An 18,204-nucleotide genomic window follows, 5' to 3' on the forward strand; every position below is an offset into this window, starting at 1 on the left:
ATTCCTTCTCTTCATCTATCAATCAAAAACCCAGCGTCGATTCTCTACCTTCCCACCATCGCCGGTCCGTGACGTCTTCTCCGATCGTAAGTCTCGGAAAGCTAAATATCAATCCACACCACCAACATCATACCGCTTCTCCCAGCTTAAATCAACTATGACTGAAGGACGCTCAAGTCGTCTACCCAGAGCCTCATCATCATCTTGTGCTGTGCAAATGGCTTTGACGCATCAGAAACCCGGTGCGCTTAACCATATTGAAAGCTACCTTTGATTACGCCTCCTTGGCATTTCCTTCTTTAATTCTTTCTATCATTGATACCAACGTTCTTGCATTCTATTGAAGGCATCCCTATTTCACCAAGGCTTAAAAGCATGCATATACTTATTATTTTGTTCACTATTTCTGCCCACACTTGTTTGACGTTGCTTATATGACCCTCGCTACATAAACTATACCCAGCTGCTACACTCACTCTACATATACCCAGCAGACCATCGTTTGTGTTATATTTTACGTTAATGTGATATCCCACGTCACGAATTTAATGAAACTACAGCCAATCCTTTATGCCGGCTGCATGCCTTATTTTCTTAATGTTTTTATTTATTTATTAGTATTCTTTAGCGGAAACATTGTGGATGGAATTGGGCTGGCTGGCCGGTTGTTTGGGTGGAATCGTATTTGATTTATATTTGCCTCAATACTCTAAGTCATTCACTGCATTTTTTTTTTTTTTGTTAAAATCATTGGTCATTGATTTATTTTCGGGAATATGTACAATTTTTCTATTTTATACATGCACAGCACATATCTTCGAGGAAACTACCCGCTATATTATACTATAGCATAGGACGAAAAACTGTATGAATATATATATGTATTACTTTACCACTTGCGCATTAGAGGTGGGAGGGGAGATTTTCAAGAGATAGGCATATGAATTGCTGTAAAGACAAACAAGAGGCTACTTATATACGTTTATAAAGAGCGTAAAAAGCACTAAGGAGACAAGGGCGTTCAATTTGTGAGTACAGAGCAATAAAATACATCAGAAAGGCACTAAACTCATCGATCTCCCATAACCATCATTCGAACCGCAGAATCATAAAGCTGCATGCGAGCGTAAAAAGCACCAAGGAAACAAGGAAGTTCAACTTATGAGGTACAGAGCAATACAATACATCAGAAAGGCACTAAAATCATCAATTTCCATACCCATCACTGGAGCCGCAGGATCGTAAAGCTGCATGCATCATTCAAAGGCAAGGCATGTCGTTGATCATTTAGAGAATGCTGATCTTCTTGAGTGTTGGTGGAGCTGCCTTAGGCACCTTGATGGACAGGATACCATCCTTCAAGCTGGCACTTACTCCGTCCTGGTCGACTCGGGATGGGAATTTGAAGACACGGTTGAACTCGCCAATGGAACGTTCGGTCATCCAGTATTTGAAGGAGGGGGCATCAGCTTTCTTCACAGATTTGTTGCTGGCCTTGGCGACTTTGTTGTCCTTGGCGGGAGAGGCAGGGCGAGAAGTGGTTTGCTCCTCTTCATCTTCAACAGTGGCTTGGTGGGAGTCCCTTCTGGCAGAAGATGGCTCATCTTCGATAGATGCAGAGGCAGGGGCTTCCTCGATTGCGTCGTTGTCCATGTTGGTGGAAGTGTATTCGCGCTTGGTTCGGCCACGAACAACGAGTGTTTGCGGATCAGAGAATTCAATCTCGATGTCCTTCTGGTTGACACCGGGGATTTCTCCGTCAAGATGGTACTCGTCCTTCAGCTCTCTCACATCGAACTTTGGAGCAAAGGAACGAGCGATGTTGGTCTCAGATGCACAAGCGCGGTGGGCATCGTAGTCATCAAGGAGACGGAAAAGGGGGGTGAATTCACCACCAGCGAGACGTGGGAAGAAGGCCATTTTGTTGTAGTAGTTTGGTGGAATAAAGCTGGAAAGTATTCTTGTAGATGGAATCTTGTTGACTTTATAAAGAGTCGTCTTTGGTGTTCGAATGGTTCTCAGAGTGGATTGAAGGCAGTTGCTCTTGGATAGCATAGAAATGTTGACTTGTTCTGGTTGTCTGTGATGAGAAAGGAAAATGAATTCCCATCGACAAGTTGATCGCTTATATAGACCAAAGCCATCTTACTAGAAGTTACGCGATTCTTGTAGACTTCATGCATATTAGCGAGCACCTCGAAACTGCTTCGTAATGCTCGGTGTTGCGTGAACTTTCGCGGTTCTTCTCGATCTGGCCAGCATCTTCGCCAAGCTTCTCGACACTTCGTGCACGTTCCATCACTGAAAGTTTATCGGATAAATTTATTTTCGTTCAACATCACGTGATATGGCTTTTTATGGGAAGGCCGGGCACCAGTATATTAGAATGAAGGTATAGGTCGGACGGTAAAGACTTGAGGAGGGTCTTGATTGTTCCCGAAAGGTATCTTCTCATCTGTGACGGGTATCACCTTGTGACGTTTCGGATGGCTGGCGAAGAGTACATCTCCACCTGGCGGTGACCTTTCCTCAGCAGAAACTCGATAGCAGCGAAATCCTTTTTGCTTATGGCTTTATTCTTTCGGAATTCCTCCCTAGTTTGCTATTAGCTTGCGGACAACAAGGCTGGGTATTCAACGAGTTTGCTGGTGCTTAGTGAATATAGCAATGGACCAAGTCGCCCACGCTACGCGTGGTTCTCATAACATGGCCGTAGAAGGCACATACCTAGCCAATTGTTTAAAGTTACTCTGCGAATTCTATCATACCATTGGTTAGCTACTGGGATGGAATGACAGCGGAATCAAATGCGTAGGTAAACAGCACTCACCACAGGCTTTTTCCGAATTTCTCGGAAGCATTGCCGGTACAAGCTTAGGACCTCCCGCTGCAATCCCGAGAATCGCATTTTTGCCACCTTAAGATCCGGTCGCTTTTCCTTCCTTCCTTCCAACTCTCCTGGTTATCATCGAAAGCTGTTTTGCACGGCCGTGAGTTCGACACTTGTGCATGGATCGATTTTCAGCTACGGGAGCACAATTTTCCTAGCTCAGAACTGCCGGCCGAGATTACTAATCCACGTCTCCGGCAATTCGGTTTAAACACTGTGACAGCCTGATAAACATTGGTATCAGGTAGATTCATTCTTTGCAGCTCTTCGTCATATACTCCACATAAACAAGAGACTCAGTTGAGACAGCAAAGATGCCTGCATTCTCCGTAAGGAAACTGATAAATTACATAATGTTGTTGTATGAAGCTAATTGTGCTACATCAGCGCCTTGTTCGTTTCCTAGCCAAAGACGGCTTGGTTTACCATGGAGATGCCATTCTGCCTTCTGGCGTTAGTGACCTCGCCAAAACCACCAAAGCCAGGGTCATCATGGGAGAAATATTTGGCAATCATCAAGTCACGGATCAAATCCAGGAAGTGAAGAAGCTGCTCTGTCCACTGGCTCGGAATGATATTAGGACCATACGATGCCTGGGCTTGAACTATGCTGAACATGCAAAGGAGTCAAACATGCCTTTACCAAAATACCCAGTCCTCTTCTTCAAGCCAGTCACAGCAGCTAGCGGGCCAACAGATGACATACCTGTTCCTACAATGGCCCAGGAATGTGAAGGATTGGACTATGAATGTGAGTTGGTGATCATCATTGGGAAAGAGGCTCACAATGTGCCGAAGTCGAAGGCACTTGAGTATGTCTTGGGTTATTCCGTGGGAAATGATGTGTCCCATCGAGAATGGCAGATCAAACGTGGAGGAAGCCAGTGGGGTATAGGCAAGGGGTTTGATGGCTGGGCTCCCTTTGGCCCTGGAATCGTGACCTCAAAGATAATTCCAGACCCGAACGCGCTACGCATATCAACCAAGGTGAATGGTAAGACCGTGCAAGATTCGAATACAAAGGACATGGTATTTGGCGTAGCGGAGACAGTTGCTTTCTTATCTCAGGGAACTACACTGTTGCCTGGTGATATTATATTCACCGGAACGTAAGTGTTGCATTGCATTCGTTACTCGACGTTCGAATTACTAACATAAAATCTTACTGTAGCCCTCAAGGGGTTGGAATGGGTAGAAAGCCTCAGGTTTGGCTGAAGGATGGGGACAGCGTGGAAGTATCGCTTGAAAATATTGGAACTTGTAGGAACAAAGTTGTCCATGTTAATGGCTCCTCTAAACTTTGAATATGGTATGACACTTATATGCATCAAGATATGGTCATTACGAGTCGATTCCTGGATATAATTGTTAAGTCTACCCCAGGGCTGGCTGAAGAATACTAAGCAGTACCAAATTGAAATAGAAAATATTGGCTATGCTTAGTTGACTTGAGTGCCATAACCCCTGATTCTATCAGCAAACGCCCAGCTCTGGTTCTCCAGAGCTTCATCCTCCTTAAGATCCACGCCTTCCTTGGTGACAACAGCGATGGAATATCTGTCTGAGCTTCTCGCATCTCGGTAGAAAAGTACCCTCATACACTGCTTCATAGCATCGACGGCCGCCTCCTTCGTGATGTTATCTATCCCATCCTCCTCGGGGAACAATCGACGGAGAATGGGGACAGCCAAGTGGGCTCCAAACCCTGTGGCAAGAGCTGGTGCGGAATAAGTCGTTCCCAACAAGTCTGCAGAGCTAAGGAATGGCTTGCCCTCATCATCGAGCCCGGCAACAAGAATATGGTTCCAGAGAGGGTCGAATTTGGATCGTCGCTGGTAAAGCAGCTTGGACAGGTATGTATGTAAGTTTTTAGCGTTGAGAGAATGCTCTCCGTATGTAGAGTAGTTCTCTTGTATGTCTAGCGTGTTCAAAACGCGGTCGATGTACTGCATGTCAGAGATGTCGCCGCCAAATCCAACTACAGAGGAGTTGTCGAAGGCCCGGAGACGCTTCAGGTCGGTAAATCTAGCAAGAGAGCCGTAGGAACCTGACACAGTCATATTAGTGGCACTGCAATACTATTATGCGTTACATCCTCCGAATAGCTCACCCAGGTTGTCAGAAGCTATAACGACACCATCCTTGAACTTGACACCAATAACGGAAGTTCCTGTCACGATTGGGCGCTGGGTATGAGTTGTTGGACCAGATGTCTGGAGATATGAGTGATCATAGGCCCCATACACATCGTCTCGCGGCTACAGCAAAGAAGCAGTTAGCTAAACGAAGCTGATGGCGGGTTGTGTCTTGTCCTCGTGCTTACACGACCCCAGACTTCCGGAAAGTGGTTCATGATGGATAGTCGAACAAAATCTTCGTAAGTGGAAGAGAGACGTGGATGTACAGAGTCAAAAAACCGAGAAGACGGTCTAAGATAAGAGTTGCTACTGTCAAGTCGTGGCTTGTTGCTGGACGTTGTCTGTTGTTGATGCAGCTTGGAGGTTTTGGTGAGCTTGCGACTTAGACGCAGCCTAGAAGGCAAACAAGGCAAACATGTCACCTCGCCCAGCCAATACCAGCAACGCCAGCGATGATTCTACTTAAAGTAAGCAGGACGATAGAGCAAACGATAATAATAAATGTACGTTAATAGCTAAGTGACTGTTATATGTAACATCTGTCTATTCCGGGTATATATTTAGTTCTCCAGTTACGCCCAAACTCCTAACCCAATGTTCATGCTCAGATATAAACGAAACATCCTATCGAGACCTCGATCTTTTCCTTCTCCCTGGTGACCGTGATCGGTGTCTTCTATATTCCAAATCCACCCGTCGATGTCGTTTATCCTGATCGTTCCGCTTGCTCTGGTCTAGCTTAAGCGGAGACGGCTCTCGACTGAGGTCAGCCATGACCCGCTCGGCCGCACTGGATTTTAGCCTACCACTCCCAGGAGTACCGTTCCCAGAGCTGGAGACGAATTCGATTGCATCACGGTCAGTTTTCTTCTCTTCCAGCTTGCGGCGTATGCTCTGCTGGCTCTTTGACAGCTCGTCTTTGTAAGCCCATGGCGGGAGAGTCGTAACATCCCATATTTCTGCAGGCAAGGAGGTACCGTATTGCGCCCTTTCATCCAGGCCAGCATGCTTCATCAGACTCTGGAGTAAATTTGGGTTCTTCAGTGACGAGGAAAAAGCTAGCTTTTCGTTAAAGTGAACGCCCTGTTTCTTTAGGGAAAGGAAATGTTCGAACTTCTTGTTCATTTCGGGGTTGGGTGACCCTGGAGGAGACGGAGGAATGTCGAGATTTGGAACCGGAGGAAGCGTCATGTCTCTTCGTAGCGAGCTAATAGAAATGAAAGATGTTGGTTTGCCGGACTGGTCGGATTCTTCTGGTAGCTGCGGTGTATAATCGGTGGGAGGTAAAGGCCCAACTATAGGCTTGGTAGATTCGTCGACAGCTTCAGTAGATGGTGCACCTAGCCCTTTACAACTGTGAGAAGGATTATCCACGGCGTCAATTTGATAACAGCTGACTACTGACCTGTTAGTTCGCTCTGTGTAGCCTCGACTGGCTCTTTGGACGGAGTCTCTGCATCAACCAAGCTGTCACTCTGCTTATTCTGCTCGGCAGCCAGTGCTCCCTTCACATTAACAGGGGTATCTTTCGCGGTGCTCTCATCCTCACTGCTGCTTTCGTATGAGGCTAACCCAAGCATCACTCAACGAACAAACGCCAACAGATAGGACTCCTAGTAGCTCTATCAACTTGACCGGTGGTGTTCTTCTTGTCTTTCTCTTCCTTGTTGGCGTAGAGTAGGAAGAGGCTGCTTATGTAATACAGGCAACTCCAGCTTGCGTTCTTCGAGCTTTGAGCTTCAAGCAAAGCAAACCAACAGTCAACAGTCAACAGTCCAAGAAACGAGCAATACCCGTCTCACTCTCGTCTTTACCCTTGATAAACCTGTTGATACTGCTTGTATAGCCGCTCGATCTGTCAAGATGAACTCGCTATTAACCCACCCTGACCCTCACAGCCTGCCCGTTGGGTACTCTTTCTCAGAGCAGTCAAGCGGCGCCAAACAACACAGCTTCTACCCGTAAGTTTTACTTGCAGCATGGCAGTACCCTTTATTAGGGACTAACATGCATCTTCTGCTAGATACACGGACAATGGTGGCTCTACTCTGGGCATCGCCGGTGACAATTTCGCTATCCTGGCTGGCGACACACGATCAGTATCTGGATACAACATCAACTCTAGATATGCTCCAAAGGTGTTCAAGATCGGTGCAGACGAGCACACTGGAGAGGGCGGCCACATTATTCTCTGCGTCGTTGGCTTCTCTGCCGACGGCCGAGCTCTGAAGGAACGACTCGACGCCATCGTCAAGATGTATGAATACCACCACAACAAGCCAATGTCGGTTAGAGCGTGTGCACAGCGTCTATCCACTATCCTATATTCAAAACGGTTTTTCCCATACTACGTACACGCGATTCTGGCCGGTGTTGATGAAGAGGGCAAGGGAGCTTTGTACAGCTATGACCCAGTGGGTTCCTATGAGAGAGAGTTCTGCAGAGCGGCTGGATCGGCAGCTAGTTTGATGATGCCTTTCTTGGACAACCAGGTCAATTTCAAGAACCAGTATGTCCCCGGCAGTGGCCAGGGTAACGCATCTGTGGCCAGGAAGCCTGAGCCTCTGTCTAGAGAGGGCGCACAGCAGCTGGTACACGATGCATTCACTAGTTCTGTGGAGAGACATATTGAGGTCGGAGACGGACTGCAGATGATGATTGTCACCAAGGATGGTATAGAGGAGGTGTACCGCCCACTCAAGCGGGATTAAGCATGTTTTCATAGACGATATTACCAGCGCATCTTTCCCTGACGCACGGCTAAATGATGAAGTTTAACCTGGTACCAACGCATCTTTTAATATTCTCGAATTTCAAGGCATAATTGCATTTCTTTGGTCTAAATTCCATGATATAGGTATTCGCTCCCAGACCCATATATTCCGCATCATAAAAGTATAAAAGAATTAACACCGATAACAGCATTTGATATGCAAAACCAGAACGCCGACATGAGACCGAATTCATGAGTTACTTTTTTAAAACCGTTCCTTCATTCGTGAGGCAACTGTACGCAGGTTTCCATATACCTTGCCCTGTACCATATGATTAGCCTTACACCCTATCAAACTATGAAGTAGAAGACAAGACTTACCGGAGGGCTTCCCAAAATCAAGCTAACAATCGCTTCTCTGGCGACATGGATATTTCTAAATCCTCCAAGAATGTGTATCTTCTGATCTGCGAGTACAACTCTAGTCCTGCTAGCATTCTCAATAGCAAATTTTGTCTTCCCGTCTTTTCCTGCTATCCGCCCAATAGCTCTGCCCAAATGCTCGCCGTTAAGCGTCTTGACATCCTTAATCTCGAACGTCTCAATATAGAGGTCGTCCAGTCGGAGCAGAGCAATAGCATCATCGGTATCAAACCCAAGAGTAAATGCCTTGACGAAATCCTCACCCTTTTGGAGAGCTCCAGTGTCGGTCGTGTGTTTTGATGTGCGCAGCTCGACTGCTCGGTTCTTCATGTTCATGCGTACTTGGAGCTTCAAGTGTTCGACTAATGGAGGATATATCTTTGGCCACTCGGCCTTGAGAGGTGTCAGGCGGTGAGGTGGGATTGGTACTTTGCGAGTTTCGACTCTGTATGCATCGCCGGACGATTTGATAGGTGTGAATCGCAGTCGTCCTTCCTCGTCGACGGCCATTTCATTGTCTTCCTGGCCCTGTGGCTGCGCCTGTAGTGCCGATGGCTCCTCTGGCTGAGCACCACTCATATCTATCATGATATCTTCTTCATCTGTGCCATGTAGTTAGTATTCCTCCGCTTCTTCGCATCATCGCTGACAAGAAATTTCTGGGAGAACAAACTCTGGACTGGCTCTGGGGCAAGAACCTCGTTCTCCTCTGGTTTATCCAGGCGCGCGGTGGGAGCTGGCATGGTTTCGGTATGTCTATCACCACCAGGCGATCCTCTAATCAAATAAAAACGGTGGCTGTAGCCAGGTTAAATGTCGATCGAGATGTTTGAGGCTGCGATAAAAATGATTCTTTCGATGGTGGGAAAATTCGAGATGCAAACAAGTCAAACATCGTAATCTTATCGAAAAACTTGCGGAAGCTTGAAATGTAAAAAATCTTGGACGGCGTTTTTGCTCGCCTCAGCTACATGATTGAAGAACGGAAGCATCAATTAGAGCGAAGAGGCATTAGAGAAGCTTCTTAGGGCCGCTCATGATGCCAGAGGAGACATGTCAGGACATATAGGACGACGGCTGTTCTCGACACTGCGCACCAGCTTTAGCTCCAGCTTCCAGTTCAGCTTCCTCCAGCCCGGTCGACAGGGTGTACTCGGTCCGTTTACAGAGAACTGTCATGGCCAGACTCCCAGCTTCAATCTGTTTCGGAACCGGACTATACGGCGATTTTCGTTCTCGAGACCGAATAATGTGAGGAAGGTTAGTCGCCAGTTTGCGTCTGGGGGATTGTTGGTGGTTGGTACAACCTCGACGAGGAGTGCAGCTACGGTCGAGACGGGAGCAGCAGCCTGTGCAGCAGCTTCGGCGGACAAGAGTGTTTACCATGGCTGTAGGAGGTTTGGAAATGGCTTAGGCCTTCAGAGTGCTGCCAGCTGGGGATGGAGACGGTCTCTACATACATCAAGGGAGGGAGGCGAAAAGGATCATACACCAGAAACGAAGAGACAGCAGCCATCGGAGCCATCAAGTGTGAGCGGAGAGGCATCTAAACCAGTTTCTGGACCGGAAAGCCCAGCTGGCCCTGCAAAGGTTGATGGAGGACATGGTCGATACCATCTGATGGACCGGCTGCCGCATATGCATCGACCTACGAAGGAAGAGCTTCTAGCTGCCGCTACAGGATTCTGGTCACGGCTAAAGGTACGGTTCAAGTGGTTTTCCATTAGAAGTGTCAGGCCATTCAATGTCGATGAGATCAGTACTTTTTTTTCCTGGGTTCTGCTTGGGCATGTGTTATGGATTATACTGGGAACGACGACTTTCTTTTCACTCATAATATTTACTATCAATACCGTTTTCGCGCAAGGTGAGTTGTCATCCATTTTGAAATGAACGCAAAGCAGGGGCTAACAGCGGCTAGAAACCCTTGCGAGATGGGTTGGCAACTACCTGACACGATCATCAGGAGTGAAAGTTGTCTTTGAATCAGCAATTGTGCCTAAATGGGGCGACGGAGTGATAACCTTCAAGAACGTGTTTGTGTCCCGCAGACCAGGCCAAGGCAAGGGGAATGTGAGCAAAGGATCATCGAAGACGGCTGCGGCTGCGGCGTTCCAGGGGATGGATCACCCTCGCCAGCAGAATGACGAAGAGACAGAGGACTCGAACTACACGCAGTTCGACGTCTCTATAGACACGGTCAACGTGACGTTATCCTTTACCAAATGGTTCAACAGCCATGGCATGTTGAAAGATGTACATGTTAAGGGCATTCGGGGTATAGTCGACAGGACACATGTCAAGTGGACAGAGGCGGATGCTCAGATTGATCCCAAATCGTACCGGGTAGAGCATAACCCAGGCGACTTTGAGCTGGACTCTTTCAAGATGGAAGACGTCCTGGTCACCATATACCAGCCTAACAACTTCCGGCCATTTACCCTTAGCATCTTCTCATGCGATCTACCACGGCTTCGACGACAATGGCTCATGTACGACTTTCTGTCTGCGAACATGATGTCTGGTTCGTATGACAATTCACTATTCACCATCCACCCACGACAAACGCATCGATACACGGGAGCTCAGCTACAAGGCGGGTTAGAAGAGGACGGCAGCCGGAGTCCCTGGAAGAAACATAATCGAATTCGCATAGACGGGCTAAACATAGACCATCTCAACACAGGAGTCCAGGGTCCCTTCTCATGGATCCATGAAGGCACAGTCGACATTGTTGCGGACCTCATGCTTCCTGCTGAAACGGACGAGAGCCTGAGCAAGGTTATGTCCGATTTCTACGACAGAATGGAGGCCACTGTTACTGCAGACCGCTATCATCCGAACGACAGCACGCTGGCCCAGAACGAAGACAATAAGCGGTTTGTGGTCACCGACTTGCGCATACATCTGAACAATGTGCGAGCGGTAGTGCCCATTTTTAACCGCGACTTGTCATACGTTAATAACGCTCTCATCAGGCCCATAGTGGCGTACATCAACAGCCGACGAACTTTCATCCCCATCCAGTGCCGGCTAGTTAAGCGAGCGAGCGACTTTGATGGTAGCTGGACCATCTTTGACAGCGGATTGATGGATGATCTATCTGCAGAGGTGCGTACTTATCTACCATTTTCTTCTCATCACGAACATAAGCAGCCCAGTTTAACTAACTCTATACAGACATATGACGCCTTTGCACGAGACGTTGTCGATGAGCAGGCTCGGACACGACGTTTCAAGAAAGTCGGCCTCTGGTCCCTCCAACTCGCTGCACAAGCCATATTCATGGGCATGGCCGGTAATATCATTTAGAATCGGCCATGTACCGCCGCCACCACCATCACTATCACCATCACCGCCGCCGCCGCCATGATCTTTTGCACGACTCCATACCTCCACCTTATCATCTCTTCTCCTCATGACCCTGATCTTTCTCTGTACTTTGACCGGCCGGAGTTGGAGGTGTCTCTTTTTTGTTTGTTAATGTATTTTATCCCGATTTTCTCCATCATATTCTACGGGTGTCCGGGGGAATGAATTCGCACGTCTGGCGAGGAACGTCTGTACAAAAAAAGAAAAAGAACCAACTTTTAATGTCAAACCTGCATCTCTCATGCATATCAAGCATCTGTCAAGCCCTTGTCAATCCTTCTCCATTCCTTCTCTCCGCCACCAGTCGCCTCCCACGATCCAAAGAAAAAAGAATAATAATACGAGATTGGCAGCACAGAAGCGTGGAAGCCAGCAGGAGTGTCCACACCTCGTATTCCCTGTCCTTGACGAGCGTTCGCCCGCTAACCTCCATCTCCTCCCCGGCGCTTCCTCTTCTTCTGTGTCTCGTCTTTGTCCTTGCGGCCTGTCTCGACCGCGGCCTTCCCCTGAGCTCCTATTCTTATCCTGCGGCCGCGTGAGGACAGACGTAAGACGTGCAGTATGCAGACTTAGTGATGCATGTGTGAGGCCCAGGGACGCCACAAAAGAGCTGCAGCCAGTCGTTTGCGAGATGGGTGTTCGTCCTTCTTTGCCGGTTCACGCAGGCGTTCCTCACTCCTCGGCCTTTTTCGAGCTCTCTGTCCATGCTGCAGGCTTCAGAAGCAGAATCACGGTTGATATTGATGTTGATGTTAATATTGACAAGAGTACGGAGTAACTAAGAGTAAAGAAAAAGTCGATGTAGTTAGAAGTCAGAAGCAGATAGAGCAAAAGCGTGACCTGGTCGCCTGATTAGGAAATAAGCAACTACATAAAAACTACAACATCTCGACTGGCAAACAACAGACACAGACAGACAGACAGACAGACAACGCTCCCAGGTACCAGAAGAAAACGGCCCTCCAGCGCTCCAGCGGTGATTCTTTGCTAACTAGTTTGACGGTGCAGACTCGGCGGGCCCATATTTAGCATACTTTTTAGACGATTATTCCTGCTAGGTACATGCCTTAGTCCGAGGATGGCGCCTTTGAGCCCCTGAGCGAGCCCGCAGACAGCAAGCCAGAAAAGCCAGAGGAGCCGTCCCTCTTCTCTCGCGGCGCCTCCAGCAGGAAGAACACCCTCTCATCTCTGTCAGTGGTAGGATAGGGCAGGCGGAGTGTTGTTTATCTCTGACCATGTCGTATGTCCGGCGTCAGCGTCAAGATGCCCTGGCACACGCCCTTGCACAGCAGCCAGGTCCATCCCATCACGAAACAGCCCCAGTCCCACCGGTCGATTCTGCTGCTTCTGCTTCTTCTGCTTCCTCAGTTTCTCCCCTGACGATGGGTGACGGTTCTGGCCAGCAGTTTCAACAGCAACGGCGGCAGCAGCACCAGCACCAGCAGCAACGGCAGCAGCAACAGCAAGCACAGTACCACTACCGGCCGCAGTACAGTTCTTCGAAGGAGCAGCAGCAGCAGCAGCAGTATCAGGTGAAGGGAGACGGCCGCTCCCCTGTTCGCTACTCAGCCGCTCCCGTGCTCTCTCGTCCGTTGTCGACCACCCATGCGCTGCACCCGTCCTATTCCTCACACCTTCACCATCATCAACCAAACCAACCACAACAGCAACTACCCCGGCTCCCCCAGGATGCCCTGAACATCCATACCGATAGCAGACTAGCCCACACCCAACGTGCTCTTCCTCAGACGGGGGCCGCATCACATCCTTCCTCACCTCTTTCTCCTGCTGCCTCTTCTCCCTCCCCTTCTTCTGCAGCCGCCAGACCGGATACCTCCTCAGTCACCTCCTACTCTCCGTTTCCTCGCCAGTCTCAGACCACGCCAACCTTCCACTCCCTCGACAGCAGAGCTAGCCCGGTCTCCTCGCTGTCTACCTCTCCTTCCGCCCTCTACTTCCACGAGCGCATGGCGGGCCACCACCAGGGTCAGGGGGCCAGCCAAGCGCTTTCTCTACGTCTGCAACGGTCTAGAGAGCTGATGAACACCAACAGAGAGCCAGAGGGAGGAGAGAAGGAAAGCGAGCACAAGGGCTCAACTGCAGACAAGGACGATACATCGCACTCCCACTCGCCCTCAGATTCGGTTTCCGTCTCTGCCGCTTCTAATTCTACGCCCAATACGTCACCCATCATGCCGACGAGCACGACACACAACCACCAGCACCAGCCGCCGGTTTCTACCAGCAAACCCCTATCGACGTCCTCAACACCAAAACCCACGCCGCGCACTTCGTCCATAGACTCCGCTATCTCCTCTCTCTCCTCTATTTCACATCCAACATCCCACTCGCACAAATCCTCCGTCGACAGCCCCGCCATCACTCCCACAGATATCAACAACCTCATTTCGGCTGCCAACGGCTCGCCAGAGGCCGTTATTGCACATTTAGTTAAAGAGAAACAGCAGGCTGTCTCTCAAAACTCACAACTATGGCGACTCGTGGAAAAACAGCGCCGTATGGTCCTAGCGCTTAATAAGGATCTAGAGCGTGCCATGGAGGACAAGGACAGGCTGAAGAAGAAAATCAAAGAGTTGGAAAAGTGGCAGGAGGATGCTGTCAAAGCCGAGGCCGACAGAAATGCGAACAAAACCTCTAATAGACAGCTCGAAGAGAGCACCAAGACTGTTTCTTCCCCGGCGGCTAAATTGCCAGTGCAGACCCCTGTCTCTGAGTCGACCCCTAAACCACAACCTACTCCGCCGTCTCGACGTGCGCCTCCTGCGCCATTACAGTTGTCCGGCAGCCAGCGTCTTCGTCCCCATATCGAAGTAGAGCACTCGAATAGCCAGTCCTCTAACGGTAACTCCAACGCAGTGGCATCGGATTCGGAATATGACTCCATTGCTGAAGATACCGAACTTCCTAAATTTGAACGCGGCCGTCGGAAGACCCGCGAAGAGGATGACCGGCTACGAGAAGCCATGCTTGCGCAGAAGGAGAAAGAAATGTCTAAATCGAAATCAAAGTCAAAGTCAAAGTCCAAGGGCGGCAGTCAGTCGAACAAGAAGGCAAAGAACATCAACCCCCCTGAAGCTTTGCAGAAGGAACAGGAACAACAGGAGGCCCGCGCAGGACCTGCACCTAGCACTGGTTTTGCGGGTATCGGATTACCTGCCAGTCCTCGTGCATCTGTCTCGCCTCCCCATGCTCCTAGACAGGCTGGACAAAGTCTAGCGTCGATCTTGGGTCCTGTAGACGGCGCAAAGTCTCTGAGGTCGAGGTTAATCAAAGCACCACCTATGAGTCCTGGTCTGCCGCAAAGTCCACGGCCTGGCGATAGGCCCATCGGATCTCCGATGCCTCGTATGCCTAGAGAAGGGCATATGAATCTCTCGACACCTCTGCGAAATGCTTTCCCGGCACCTTTCCAGACCCCCCAACCTAATCAACCTACTAATCATCACATTCATCAACTAGTACAGCATGAGAAGAAGCCATCCATAACTTCCACGTCCACGTCCACGTCAACATCTACCACAATACCCTCCATCGACCCTGCTGTGCAGATTGATAGCTCGACTCCAACCGCCACCACCACACCAAAGACCATTTACCGTGGTCTCGTATCGGATGAATACCCGGATCTGCTCCTCCCACCTAACTCATTGCCATCAATCCTAATTCAAGTCTCTTCATCTCGTCTCCGCCCGTCACGGCAAAGTTATATGAATTTGAATTTTACCTCGGCAGCTGAGCGTAGCAGTCCCGACGAAGACCCTGTATTCACCCTCAGCGTTTTTGCTCGCTCATCGCGGTCGGAGTTATGGCGAGTTGAAAAACCCATCGTAGCCCTTCCGCAGCTAGACCAGCAGGTAAAGGCTTTATGTAAGTTCCCCGGCCGGATACCAGAACGCTCCGTGTTCAGTGGCCATTCACCTGCAAAGGTTGATGAAAGGCGTGCTGCGTTGAATAATTATTTCGAGGCGCTACTCGACACACCTATGGATGACGAGGCTGCCTTGGTGATTTGCCGGTTCCTCACTGCCGACGCCATTGAACCAAGGGATGACGAGACGAGTCTTGTGTCTGGAGGCGGAAATACCAGTTCTTCTGCTGGTGGTACGCGGGATATCAAGGCAACTATCCAGGTAGGGTCCGATGGCAAACCAAAAATGGAAGGATATCTCACCAAGCGCGGGAAAAACTTTGGCGGCTGGAAGTCTCGCTATTTCGTTCTTCATGGACCAGAGCTGAAATATTATGAGCACCCGGGCGGTACACATCTGGGCACCATACGCATCCAGCATGCTCAAATAGGCAAACAGTCTTCGAGTCAGAGTAAAGGTGGCTCATCCTCGCAGGGTGAGAACTATGATGACAACCAATACCGCCATGCATTCTTGATATTGGAACCGAAGAAGAAGGATTCAACCTCTCTCGTCCGCCATGTGCTTTGCGCGGAGAGTGACGAAGAGAGAGATGCCTGGGTCGAATCTCTGCTCAGCCATGTCGAGCAGATCGAGGGGGAAACCGATGATAAAGATATGGAAATACAGATGGACAAAGACGGCAAAGATGAAACAGCGAATAAACCCCGCATACCCCTGAACAACCCAAACACAAACACAAACGCGACTAAGAAAGGCTCTTCCAAGGATTCCTCGGAAGGCGCTGAGGCTGATGGCCTTCGTGCGCTAAGTTACGATGATGTCGTCGCTGCCGAAGCGCCCATCCGGGGTATACCTGCGGGCTACGAGTCCACTGACTCCCTTGCAACACCGCAATCTCACCTCGACCAAGCCATGCCACTGACCCCCTCATTTAAACCGATCTCGGGTCCTACGAATGGGGTTAAGATCCAAGACCCGTCGGCTTGGGGTAATAAACCTAGCACTATGAGTTCTGTGAAGGAGAAGAAGCGCAGCATCTGGGGTTTCTCTCGCCAGACCGCCAATGATTCTATTAGCTCGACTTCCCGTCAAGACTCAATTAGTGGAACGACGGCATCCGGTGGTGGGAATGGAAGCGCATCCTCTCTCGAACATAGGGAGACTGTACGTGCCGTGTTCGGATTGCCTCTTGCTGAGGCTGTGGAGTTCTGTGCTTGTTCCGAGCCAGGAGCTGATACCACCCTTCCTGCTGTTGTTTACCGATGTCTTCAATACCTTCGTGCTCGCAAGGCCGAGTTTGAGGAAGGTATCTTCCGTCTTAGTGGATCTAATGTAGTTATCAAGGGCCTCAAAGAACGGTTCAATACCGAGGGAGATTTGGATTTCTTGGAAGGAGACGTGTATTACGACGTCCACGCCGTGGCTTCATTATTCAAACAGTATCTTCGGGAATTGCCGATTACAGTACTAACCAAGGAGCTGCATTTGGATTTCATCAGGGTTCTAGGTATGTACTAGCACCCACCGTTCTAGATTTGTTCCCCTGATCCCGTACAAACAACATGCTAACCGATCTCTAGATCTTGACGACAAACAAAAGAAGATTGCTGCATTCCACACTTTGGTCCACTGCTTACCGAAGCCAAATATAGCACTTCTCAAGGCCCTTTCTGAATTCCTTATTAATGTAGTCAGCAATTCGGACATCAACAAGATGACGGTTCGAAATGTCGGCATCGTTTTTGCTCCAACCCTCAACATCCCTGCCCCTGTCTTCTCTCTATTCTTATCGGACTTTGACCTCATCTTTGGCGATACACCGCCATCTTTCCCGCAAGCTCGCGGCTCATCCCCCGGTTCTCCTCCCGGGACTGCCCCAGGCTCTGGCTCAGGGCCGGGAAGCCCTGGCTCCATCGAAGTCACTGTCGAGTCACCGGGTCTAAGTCCGGAAGAAATACGCTCCCCACGACATCAAATGTTCTCTGATTTACCATGCACACCTTCTTACGACCAGAACTCTTTCCACGGTCAATCCAATGACACTAATGCTTATCGACTTGCAAAAGAAAACTACGATATCAATGCTGGCTTCGTACCTATGCACTCACAGCACCAATATGACCTTTCCACAACACCAATGAATGTGAATGTCAGCCGAGACGGCCAGTTCAGTGGTCTGGACGGCATGTTGGCACCATCAGGCAGCTCCTCGCTACCGAGCAAATCAAAACGCCGCGAGAGCTCACTGTTGTTCATGTCACTTGGAAGCAAGAAGACCTCCTTGCCCAAGATTCGTGACGAGGAGTAATCCCGTTGCTTGGCTTGAACCCTACCATCTATTCTATCTTTTAACCATGGAAGCTCCTCCTCATCCGCATTGACATGCATTTCCTTTTTTCTCTCTTATTTTTCCCCCTCCTCTGGTTTGACGACTGAGGATTGCGTGTGCACTTAACAAGCGAGTAGGCAAATACCTATTCTTCCATCCATTCTTCCCTTTTATTGGCGGCTTTTGTGATTTCAATTCAATCTACCTTGCCATTTCATCTATGTAATTTCATAATCTTCTTCTTACCTACTTCGTCTCTTCCTTTCCTCAGTGCAACCAACTTTTGTTCTTCTACAGCATCCCTTACGCTCTCTCCACTTTCTCTAAACATGGAGACCAACGGATACCCCCTTTTCTTGTTTTCTTTTTTGCTTCCTGTTTACTCTTAATATGTTCTTGATCACGGCTGTTGGCTAACTGGTTTAGCCTCGATGCACTTGATTCCC

General features: G+C 49.1%; 10 protein-coding genes across 10 annotated transcripts in view; 5 read left to right on the forward strand and 5 right to left on the reverse strand.

The window, feature by feature from the left end:
* MGYG_04762 (hypothetical protein) overlaps positions 1-274 on the forward strand; it is a gene marked incomplete at both ends in the record, with an annotated part of 3,079 nt that extends 2,805 nt beyond the window's left edge. Inside the window, one exon of the mRNA XM_003172122.1 lies at positions 168-274. Coding sequence (XP_003172170.1) covers positions 168-274 — 107 coding nt within the window. The remainder of the gene's footprint in view (positions 1-167) is intronic.
* Positions 275-1,287: 1,013 nt separating this feature from the next.
* On the reverse strand, positions 1,288-2,100 carry MGYG_04763 (hypothetical protein; the record flags this gene model as incomplete). The annotated part of the gene is made up of 1 exon (XM_003172123.1): positions 1,288-2,100. The coding sequence occupies exon 1, from the start codon at positions 1,918-1,920 to the stop codon at positions 1,288-1,290; it is 633 nt and encodes a 210-aa protein (XP_003172171.1). The 5' UTR covers positions 1,921-2,100.
* A 367-nt stretch (positions 2,101-2,467) lies between these two features.
* MGYG_09060 (hypothetical protein) lies at positions 2,468-2,908 on the reverse strand (the record flags this gene model as incomplete). The annotated part of the gene is made up of 3 exons (XM_003172124.1): positions 2,468-2,594; positions 2,728-2,759; positions 2,831-2,908. The coding sequence occupies 3 exons, from the start codon at positions 2,906-2,908 to the stop codon at positions 2,468-2,470; spliced, it is 237 nt and encodes a 78-aa protein (XP_003172172.1).
* Positions 2,909-3,204: 296 nt separating this feature from the next.
* Positions 3,205-4,194, forward strand: MGYG_04764 (fumarylacetoacetate hydrolase domain-containing protein 2A; the record flags this gene model as incomplete). The annotated part of the gene is made up of 3 exons (XM_003172125.1): positions 3,205-3,219; positions 3,278-3,999; positions 4,062-4,194. 3 exons carry the CDS (start codon positions 3,205-3,207, stop codon positions 4,192-4,194), a joined length of 870 nt encoding a protein of 289 aa, XP_003172173.1.
* Positions 4,195-4,329: 135 nt separating this feature from the next.
* On the reverse strand, positions 4,330-5,243 carry MGYG_09061 (hypothetical protein; the record flags this gene model as incomplete). The annotated part of the gene is made up of 3 exons (XM_003172126.1): positions 4,330-4,937; positions 5,001-5,148; positions 5,214-5,243. 3 exons carry the CDS (start codon positions 5,241-5,243, stop codon positions 4,330-4,332), a joined length of 786 nt encoding a protein of 261 aa, XP_003172174.1.
* Positions 5,244-5,652: 409 nt separating this feature from the next.
* Positions 5,653-6,608, reverse strand: MGYG_09062 (hypothetical protein; the record flags this gene model as incomplete). Its single annotated transcript, XM_003172127.1, has 2 exons — positions 5,653-6,374; positions 6,434-6,608. 2 exons carry the CDS (start codon positions 6,606-6,608, stop codon positions 5,653-5,655), a joined length of 897 nt encoding a protein of 298 aa, XP_003172175.1.
* A 283-nt stretch (positions 6,609-6,891) lies between these two features.
* On the forward strand, positions 6,892-7,739 carry MGYG_04766 (proteasome component C5; the record flags this gene model as incomplete). The annotated part of the gene is made up of 2 exons (XM_003172128.1): positions 6,892-6,989; positions 7,052-7,739. The coding sequence occupies 2 exons, from the start codon at positions 6,892-6,894 to the stop codon at positions 7,737-7,739; spliced, it is 786 nt and encodes a 261-aa protein (XP_003172176.1).
* A 267-nt stretch (positions 7,740-8,006) lies between these two features.
* On the reverse strand, positions 8,007-8,907 carry MGYG_04767 (pre-rRNA-processing protein PNO1; the record flags this gene model as incomplete). The annotated part of the gene is made up of 3 exons (XM_003172129.1): positions 8,007-8,063; positions 8,123-8,766; positions 8,838-8,907. 3 exons carry the CDS (start codon positions 8,905-8,907, stop codon positions 8,007-8,009), a joined length of 771 nt encoding a protein of 256 aa, XP_003172177.1.
* A 310-nt stretch (positions 8,908-9,217) lies between these two features.
* Positions 9,218-11,476, forward strand: MGYG_04768 (mitochondrial distribution and morphology protein 31; the record flags this gene model as incomplete). Its single annotated transcript, XM_003172130.1, has 3 exons — positions 9,218-10,031; positions 10,086-11,275; positions 11,345-11,476. 3 exons carry the CDS (start codon positions 9,218-9,220, stop codon positions 11,474-11,476), a joined length of 2,136 nt encoding a protein of 711 aa, XP_003172178.1.
* Positions 11,477-12,771: 1,295 nt separating this feature from the next.
* On the forward strand, positions 12,772-17,737 carry MGYG_04769 (RhoGAP domain-containing protein; the record flags this gene model as incomplete). The annotated part of the gene is made up of 2 exons (XM_003172131.1): positions 12,772-16,936; positions 17,010-17,737. 2 exons carry the CDS (start codon positions 12,772-12,774, stop codon positions 17,735-17,737), a joined length of 4,893 nt encoding a protein of 1,630 aa, XP_003172179.1.
* Between the last annotated feature and the right edge of the window lie 467 nt (positions 17,738-18,204).

Source organism: Nannizzia gypsea, genomic scaffold (assembly GCF_000150975.2).
Source record: "Nannizzia gypsea CBS 118893 supercont1.4 genomic scaffold, whole genome shotgun sequence".
Lineage (NCBI taxonomy): Eukaryota > Fungi > Ascomycota > Eurotiomycetes > Onygenales > Arthrodermataceae > Nannizzia > Nannizzia gypsea.